The 9690-nt window shown below is 43.8% G+C and overlaps 1 protein-coding gene across 1 annotated transcript in view; it reads right to left on the bottom strand.

Moving 5' to 3' along the window:
• Positions 1 to 6835: 6835 nt before the first annotated feature.
• The window catches only part of FNDC1 (fibronectin type III domain containing 1), a 101245-nt gene continuing 98390 nt past the window's right edge, over positions 6836 to 9690 (bottom strand). The window contains exon 23 of the mRNA XM_072829562.1: positions 6836 to 7626. Coding sequence (XP_072685663.1) covers positions 7511 to 7626 — 116 coding nt within the window. The 3' untranslated portion in view covers positions 6836 to 7510. The remainder of the gene's footprint in view (positions 7627 to 9690) is intronic.

Genomic DNA, 9690 nt, shown 5'->3' with positions numbered 1-9690 from the left:
TCCCCCAAAAGATGGACATCAATTGATCTCTCTGTTTAAGGGGAGATACCCTCTGTTTTGAGAAAATTACAGAAGAGGCCTTCAGCCATCCAAACATAGAGTAAGTACCCAGTCTCTATCTGAAAGGAGAATGAGGTCTAGCTCTCTGATCTCTGGATGAAAAAGCCGGGCATCCTGGGTGGCTCAGCGGTTTAATGCTGCCTTCACCCAGGGTGTGGTCCTGGAGACCCGGGATCGAGTCCCAAGTCGGGCTCCCTGCATGGAGCCTGCTTCTCCCTCTGCCTGTGTCTCTGCCTCTCTTTCTCTCTCTCTCTCATGAATAAATAAATAAAATCTTAAAACAAAAAAAGAAAGAAAGAAAAAGAAAAAGACTCACTGTCCCTCCCCTCTTCCCTGGCGATGTCTGGGCTTGAATATGGGTGACTAGTTCAGTGAGTGGATCTGGACTGTGGTCAGCAGTCTCTTGGGTGGGACGGGATCTAGACTCCCTTCTTATGGTGTTAGGATTATAGCAACATAATCAATGAGGATAATCCTACTGCGTTCAAAGACCAGGAAATGAGTATTATTTTATTTATTTTATGTGTCAAGTCTGAGATCCCATATGCCCAGGTAGAAGCTCTTTAGGTCCAATAATTACTGGTGCTTCCTCCTACATCCCACTTTCCTTCTCTCCCGGCAAATGGTATCCTAAGTCTGTCCCAGAACAGAGCATTTGATGGGCATTTCCTGCCCCTAGCCCTCAGTTGCCTGTGACACAATCATCTTCTCTATGTTCATTCACTTTTATCAGCTTACATCTGGTATACTTGTTTGCATATTTTTCATCTGCTCCATAATATATAATCTCTGTGAGGACAGGGATTGGGTGTATAGCCACAGTATCTAGAAGAAAGTTTGGCACTTATTTTGATTTTAACTGACATTAGCTAGGTGAATGAGAGAAGGAATGACTTGTTCCTAACTCTGTGTTCACTCCCAGGCCAGCACAGCTGAAGGCAAACACCCTCTTGCTCCCTGCTGTGTGTCAGTGGAAGAAGGCTCAGGATGGGGTCAGCTAGAAACCTCCAGGAGCCCAGCTCTAGTCTTAGTGGCTCACTGTAGTCATCCTCAATCTACCACAGCTCCAGGCAGGCAGGTAGGAATGGCCTGCAGGGCCCAGATACATCTACCTACCATCTTGGGGGACATATCTCCTTCTCTACTGTAACTTGTAAGGCAATCATCCTTGCCCTTGCATATCTCTTTAATATGCCTGTATTTTTTAAAAGAAAGTCAGAGGAGAAAGTTGTCTTCAGGTATTGTCGAAAGTCCCTTAAACAAAAACCGAGAACACTAGGGTGGTCTTTTGGATCCACAAAAGGAAGAACCATGTAGAGAATGGTTCAAGAAGGACACCCTGGTCAGCAGTCAAGTGTTCCAAGCCTCAAAACTGGAAAAGACTGAGCAGTGTCCACTGGGTTGAGCTACCAGAGAGACTAGGACCTGGGAGAGCTGAGTGTGAGGTGGGTCACAGAAGCTGGGGTTTGGTGGTGTTGAGACAAACATTTAGGAATGAGGTGGAGGGCCAGGGAATGGAGTGCAGGTGATTAATTTAGGGACTCAGCTCAAAGGAAAGCACAGCGTGAGAGTGGCCGAGGGGTCACCTGGGGTGGTAGAAAACATTTTTCAATTCAAATTTAAAACTTTTTTCTAAGGTGAGAAAGACTAGAGCATATCTGAATGTTGAGGAAGAGTCTTTCAAGACAAGAGGGAGGCACCACAACATAGAGATCAGGGCACTGAGCCTGGGCCTGGGGGGCATCTCAACAATAGGATGGGCATGCTGTAGGCTCATGGGAGACCAATGGCTCCCAGAAGTGAAGAGAGATGAGGAGTCTCCTGAACGAGAAGCAGCAGAGGATGCAGGTGAGTGCTGATGGGGAGTAGATGTCAGGACCCTGATAAATGTTTGTGGAAAATTGCAGGGAGCTGAAGTAATCCGAGACTGGAGGGTATGTTTTGCTCATTGATAATCTTGGACTGAAAAGTTTTGTCTCTTTAATTCCCATCTATATCTTAGCCATATGTTTACTCATTTGATGGATATTTACTGTGAGTCCACTCTGTGCAGCAGATGGGTAGGCAAGCGGTCAGAGTAGTGGCAGGATTGTTGGTGTCAGTGGGTATGTTGGGGGCAGGTGTGGGGTGCCCAGATCATGGAGCATCTTGGAGGCCATGTGAAGGACCTAGAAATTTACCCTGAAGTAGCTGGATATCTCAGATCACTGAACAAAGTGCATCCTCTCATTTCTCCAGAGCCTGGAGTAACCACCTCCCACCCCCATGGGTGTTCTGGGTCAGTTACTTCCAGGGCTTTCAGAATTTTATTTTCTTGGGACGCCTGGGTAGCTCAGTGGTTGAGTGTCTGCTTTTGGCTCAGGGCATGATTCCGGAGTTCCAGGATCGAGTCCCACATCAGGCTCCCTGCATGGAGCCTGCTTCTCCCTCTGCCTATGTCTCTGCCTCTCTCTCTGAGTGTGTCTCTCATGAATAAATAAATAAAATCTTTAAAAAAAGATTTTTTCTTTTTTTTTTTAAGATTTACTACTTGTTTGAGAGACAGAGTACATGGGGGAGGGGCAGAGGAAGAGGGAGAGACTCTCAAGCAGACTCCCTGCTGAGTACAAAGCCCAACACAGGGTTCATTCCCATGACCCTGAGATCATGACCTGAGCTGAAATCGAGAGTTGGATGCTCAATTGAGAGTTGGACGCCACCCAGGAGCCCCTCAAGAACTTTCTATCACTGGTAAATTCATTGCATCTTGTTCAGGAAGACTACGTTAACATCAGTTCATTCATCATTGGCCTGGTAACAGAAAGCTTCAGAAACACTGTGTATTGCTTTCTTATCTCTCTTCAAAATTTTAAAATTTCCTGGAGCATCTCAGACAGCAGAAGGAATGTACTCATTTTTTTCTTTAAAAACATAGGTGTGGTAGAGTGCATCTAGTCTATAATTTAATTATAAATATTTGAAATTGTTCTCAAACTTCTTTCAGTTAAGAAGGAAGGCTACCCCAACGGCAGCTAAAAGGACTAGAGATTATGAAATGTAAAGTCTTAGTGAACAATCATGAAATTTTGTGATTTCCTATGTGAAATTTTAAATGCTCAGTTGCCTTATAAAATGACTCACTTTTCTTATTTGATTTCTCATTCACCTATGTATGTTTGTCCTAAGATATCAGTCATTATCTTTTTCCACATGCAAATAGCCCCTGTGCAAGGGTAGGCATAGGCAGCCTTGTTTCCACCAGGTGACAGTCCCACATAGGAACAGCTAATTAGAGCAGCTGTTGGGCCCTTGCCCCAAATCTCCAATCAGAGCCTGGTCTGGATATTTAGAACTGGATGCCGAGGGACTTAGAGAGTTAGCTGACAGAAGCAGAGTTCCAAGGTCTTGTAGACAGATCTTTGCATACAGTGCAGCAGCTGGACACTGCACTTGTACATGGCAGCCCTGTGTGAAGCTAAGGTCTGGTGGCATTTGAGCCTCATGAGTCCAGAGAAAGCCATCTGTAGGGAAGAGAATGGGGCCAGGCATATAGAGCTCGAGAGAGAACAGACTAGAGAGAAAAGGAGGCAAGAGCAACTACTCGTCAACCTGTCAATCCCTGCAACCCCACAGTATCTTCTGCACATTACTGCCTGTTCTGAGACTGTGTGGTCCAACCTTACGTAAACCCTTGACTTAACTCTGGAGGTATTTCTATTTTTGGCCATCAAATCGTCTGTGCCTGAGAGAATGTTGCTTTTCCAATCTAGACCAAGATTTGTGTGTGTATGTGTGTGTTAAATTTATTGGCTTCCAGTTTTATGTCAAATTTATTTCCCCTTTATCATAAACCCTGTGTGCTTAGCTCTCATTATGATTTTTTAAATTTTGTACATTAATAATCTTACAACTAAGATTTAAAATCATACCTTCATTCATACAAGTATGCTCTGTGGTTTCATACAATTTTATTGAGCTCAGTCTGATCTAAGAATGATTGGAAATGGATGGTTGGGAAGATACCTTGCTTTCTAAATTCCCTTATCTCCAACTGCAAAACAGTTACACCTCAAGGAGATGATTTGAAGGCATCCACAACATCCAAGATGCTACACAAGTACGGGCTAGTTGATTCTATCAGCAGAATCCTCGTACTAGAGACTAAGAGCTGATTTCTGTGCTGAGAGGAACACCATTGTAACTGCATTCGTCAGCACATTCCCAAATTCCCCAGCCCCCTGAACTGAGCAGGACACGTGGCTTGAGTAAGTCAAAGGGGAGAAAATAAGTCAAAACTCATTTGGTAGAAACTGGAAATTATGTTTTAACCAGATGGTGATAAATATGCATGAAGTCTCCCAAAGAGCTTGTCACCTCCTGAGACCTTAGCACAAACAAAGGGCTTGCCAAATGGAAAAATTGGGAACCCAGGATCCAACCACTTGGAGAGTTCAGGCGTTAGGTGCTAGAGATATTCAGAAACAAATCTAACTCCAGTAAGAGAAAATGGAACGGGCATCTATTAAGTAGTATGTGCTAGTATTTAAATTAGGACTATGCTTTAATCTTTCAACCTCAAGAAAACGGGTACACAAACTTTTCCTTACAGGATAGGATAGCATTTTAGGCCTTGCAAACTACGTAATAGGGTCTCTGTCACATATTACTGGTTTTTTGCTCGTCTGTCTGCTCCGTTTACAACTCTTTCAATGTGTAGACACCGTTCTGAGCTCACAGACCGAGAAAAACAGGTGGGGGCCTCTCGTGGCGAGTTTAGATGTTTCCAGGTATACCTAAGCTTTTTGGTGATGGACATTGCGCTATTTTTTGACGAGGCCCATCTGCTAATGGACTTTTCCAAAACTTCATCACATTGAACCAAATATTCTTTTAATTTCCACTTGTACCTACTTTTGACCTCTAGAGCTGGCAAGCTCTTCTCTCTCAGAGCCTTTGAAATAGAGGAAGCCTTCTTTAGGGAACCAGTACAATAATTTCCTCCTAATTTGATACGAAATGGTTTTGAGATCTGTGCCCTCCAGATCGGACACAGAACTGGAAACTTGATGTGGCCACTGTGCACTCATTTGGACGCTTATGTAACCTACTTTGGACCGAATATCAGTAATGATACCATCTACCTATGCTTATATTCAGTGGTTGGGTTTTTTTTTTTTTGGCTGCATTTTTATCTGGGGTTTGTAGTCATTTCCATCAAAAAAAACTGCAAACATTTTTTTTTAATAGAAGTTCTGATTTCTGTAACGAAATACAGTCTAAGGATCTAGGCAGGGCTCGAAAATCATTGCACGAGTGAATGCCGGGGAATTTCTTTGTATTTCTGTGAGGTGAGCATAAACTCCTTTCTGAGGGACACGTCCTTTAGGATGTACATGACCATACAGCCCTTCGGGGGTGAGGCAGGGAACGCGCCCTTCAGTGTGTGAGTCACAAAGGAGGTGGTGCCTGCCTTTCAGTGCTGATCTGGATCTCTGTGTCTTCCAAAGGGGGCCCCATCACCAAGACAGGCTTGTGGAACAGACCAAATGGCTCTTCTCTTGCACATGCTAATGAATTATTTATACCGGGGGAGGCACTTTCAGGAAATGTGCAATCTGCTGGTGCTCTCCCAGACGAGGGCCTCATTTTGGCATCTATTCTCTGGTCTCCGATAGCAGGCAAGTGGAGGCTGAAAGCAGACAGAAATTCGGAGGGGTGGGTGGGAGAAATGAAGGAAGCAAGCTGTGTGTTTATCAGGAAAACTCACTTCTATTTAAAGCATTGTGACATCTGTTTGAATGTTAATTTGTGTGAAAAACAAGGTTTTTAGGCCTTTTTTTTTTTTTAATAATCCCCCTTTCATGGACAAGAGCCCTAAAAGCTACTTAGAGCTTCCCATCCTGGTTTGCGAAACTGTAACACATTAGAACTGGGTATCTAATCTGTCCCCCTAAGGAATTCTAGTATCTTCCCAAGCTGTCAGAATGCTTGCATTTTCTTTACTGTGGCTTATTGTGGAAAGGGGATCGTGGAATCTGAGGAGAACATTGGTTTTCACAGCCCCATGGAAAGGACCCTGCTAAGTCACTTGTTTCCTTGGAAGTTTTCCCTTCAAACCCACCAGATACACCAGGTTGCACCTCAACACAGTACTGGCAGTGAAAGTGACCCCAGGAGGCTGGACTGCATTCTGCTATTAAATCATGCATTACTGGTACAGTCTGGGGGCCCCAGAAAAGGATATGCTTCTAGCTCATTCCCCCCACTGCGTCTCCGATGCTGAAAGCTTTATGAAAGAAAATAAAACCTTCATGCCACAGAGCTGCCTGAGGACACAAGAGAGCCAAGCACATGGAAAGGACACCATGTTTTAAAAAGAATTAGAATAAAATGTGTCTTTAAATAAATGTTCTTGTGTTGCAGTCAAAAGGGACAATATGCTCGTATTTCAAGGAGGAGATACTCGGGCAGGAAAGGGGAAAGGATTTTTCTTCAACTGGATTTTTAAATCATTTGGGACCTCAAATCTTGATTATTCTGGAAACATACTGGATATGTCCCCATAGAGGCAACTAGCCATTTTCACCCGGGTCTGGAAAGATCATCTCCTCAGGTAGAAAGCACTTGGTTTGCATTTAGGTCACTGGTGTTAACTGCTGTTACCGCCAGCTCCCCATCACTCCCAGAGTCCAGCAGCATTCGCTCCGTTGTTCTCATCACATGGAGTGCAGATTCTTTGGACGCTTCTAAAAGATGTTAATAAACAGCACCTTTGCTCCAGAAAGTCCCACACACATTTATCTAGTGAACAAATACAAATTTAGCAACTTTAATCAATGTTCTTGCAGACAAGTGAGGATATGTATATGCCTATATACATATATATAATATCAAAATTGAGAATTTACAAATATGATTTGATACATTTGGTCTAGCAGTGGGTAAGTCCGCGGAATAAATCTTAGGATATATTTCCTTTGGTGGTGTTTTTAGTAACTCAGTTCTACCGCATAGTGAGACATCTGAAGCTTAAATTCGGCTAATTTTGGAAGAGTCCAGTGAGAAAGAAGAAAGCGTGTAGCATTCCACGAAGCAAGCACAGCAAGTTTATGCTGTTCCCTGGAGACACCGATGTGTCTGAATTTTGGGCCTAAAAAGTAGGAAGCCTGCACTGAGTCAGTGGGCATCCCCTGTAGCTGTGTGTTTCTGCTGTCTCTGGAACGTGCTATTACAATCCAAACCTATGGAGAAGCCAAGTTAACAGCAACACTGAATTCTGTGTGTCGTCCAGGCCAAGAAGTAGGACTGAGTTCCCGGCTGAAGATGCTTGAAATGTGCAGTGTCCGTCACATGGCCTTGCTGGTCCCAGGGTCAGTGGGGCGGGGGACACTGTCTTTTCCTGCTCACAGTCTCTAGTGCAAGTTAGTCAAGCGGGTTGGACGGGCGAGCCCTTGGCACGATTGTCCCGTGGTTACCACTTCCCTGGAATGGAGACCCCACACTCATACCAGCCCACATAGTAGTAGGGAGTTCCAAACCCGATGTTGCCAAAGCTGACCGGCTCCTGGCGATACTGGCGGAAGTAGCCTAGAGGGTAAAAGAAAGAGAGGGAACAAAAATGGAGTCTGTGATATTGTGATTTATAATAAGAACTATATATTTGGTCTTCATCCCTGTTCCTGGCACACAGCTCCTAAAGCCCTTGGATTTCCTAAGTGATAAGAGTGGTAAAGGTATCCTGATATTCCTAACAAATCCCTTTAGACTACACCTGAGTTTATGTTAATGGGATTACTTTCAGAAAGCATCTTCGGATGGTGCTAGTCATCAGAGAGGCCAACCATGGGATTAGAGAGGCCCCTCCTGGCCTCTGTGGAGGCCCTTCAATCATGAAGGGCCAATGATTTCTTCAATCATGCTTATATAAGACAGTTATCTTATATAAATTATAGTAAATAAATTATCTTATGTAAATTGAATTATATAACTATAATACATGAGATAATTATGTTATATAAATAATAATAACAAGAAACCCCAAAGCGCAAGGTTCTAAAAGCTCTAGGTTGGTGAACATGTGCTCCCAGAGAGAACATGGATGCTCTGCGTCCTTTCCCCACATTGTGCCCTTTGCAGCTCTTCCATCCAGTTGCTCCCAAATTGTACACTTTTATAATAAACTGGTACGAAGCCTAGTAAGTAAAACATTTTTTCTGAGTCCTGTGAGCTGCTCTTCCAAATTAATCGAACCCGAGAAGGGGGCAGTAGGAATCTCCAATATGTAGCCAGTAGGTCAGAAGCTCAGGTGGCATTCTGGACTTGTGACTGGCACCTGAAGTTGGTCAGGGGAGGGCGTCAGTCTTGTGGGACTGAGCCCCTAGCCTGTGTGATCTGACGCCACCTCTGGGCACAGTATCAGAACTTGTGTGAATTGTAGGACTCCCAGCTGGTGTCCAAGAATTGCTGTTGCTGTGGGGGGGAAAAAACCCATGCTTGGAACTGATGTCACAATTGTAGCATCAGAAGTGCCCAAGCCAACAGAAAAAATTCTCATCCTTACAAACTCCATTCAAACAGAAGACCTCTGATAAATTGTTTTTATGAAAAATACTACTTCCAAATAAACACTACCATTTTACGGGAAGGGTCAATAATCCCTGAGGCTTATACCAGGCATGTTTTGGAGGGATAATCCAGTCCCCACATATGTGTGACACAGGTAGGAAAGAGTTCATTAGTGCCCTATTTCTCTCTCTCCATAAAGGAAGATCATTGTAGCCGCTTGCTGTGGAGCACTCGCTGCAGGGCGGACAACTTTGGGCAAAATTCCCGCTTGGTCCTCACAGCACGGAGGGCCCCCGACGTGCCTAGAACTCAAGCCTCCAGGTTTAGTTCTTGAAGTCTGTGGTAGGCTTTTAGATCTTTCAGGTAAATCTCTCAAAGGAAAGAATTTTTGAGTATTTTTGAGCAACACCTCTTTGGCCCTGTTTACTCTTGCCAGATGAACAAATACCCACCATCCTACCAGGCAGCATGCTGATTAAGTAGCGTCTCTGCTCAGGGCCAAAACTGTGACCACGGTCATGGAAACACAGTAAAATACAAGTAATGCTCAGTAACCAGGTCAATGCAAGATCTTGAAAAAAATGAAGAAACATGATAGATTTTATGTGACAATGGGGCTAGGCCACAGTACCCAGATATTTGGTCAAGTATTATTCTAGATATTTCTGTAAAAGTATTTTTATATGAGATTAACCTTTCAATCGTCAGACTTTGAGTGAAGTAGGTTACTCTATAATGTGGGTGGGCCTCATCCAATCAGTTGAAGGCCCTAATGGGAAAAGATTAACCTCCCATGACAAAGTGGGTATTCTGCTAGCAGACTGCCTTCAGGTTCACACTGCAATACTGACTCTTCCTTGGGTCTCCAGCCTACTACTGGCCTGCTCTGCAGATGTTGGACTTGCCAACCACCATAATCATATGAGCTAACTCCTTAAGACATTGCTCTCTCAGTCTCTCTCTCTCTCTCTCTCTCTCTCTCTCTGGTTCTGTTTCTCTGGGGAACTCTGACTAATATACTTACTTTACTGTTCTATTTTACCCTATCTTAATTCTTTGAAAACAAGTAATTTGTGTTTACCAAAC

The sequence above is a fragment of the Canis lupus genome, chromosome 1, assembly GCF_048164855.1.
Source record: "Canis lupus baileyi chromosome 1, mCanLup2.hap1, whole genome shotgun sequence".
NCBI classification, from domain to species: Eukaryota; Metazoa; Chordata; class Mammalia; order Carnivora; family Canidae; genus Canis; species Canis lupus.
This window is presented reverse-complemented; position numbering and strand designations above follow the sequence as displayed.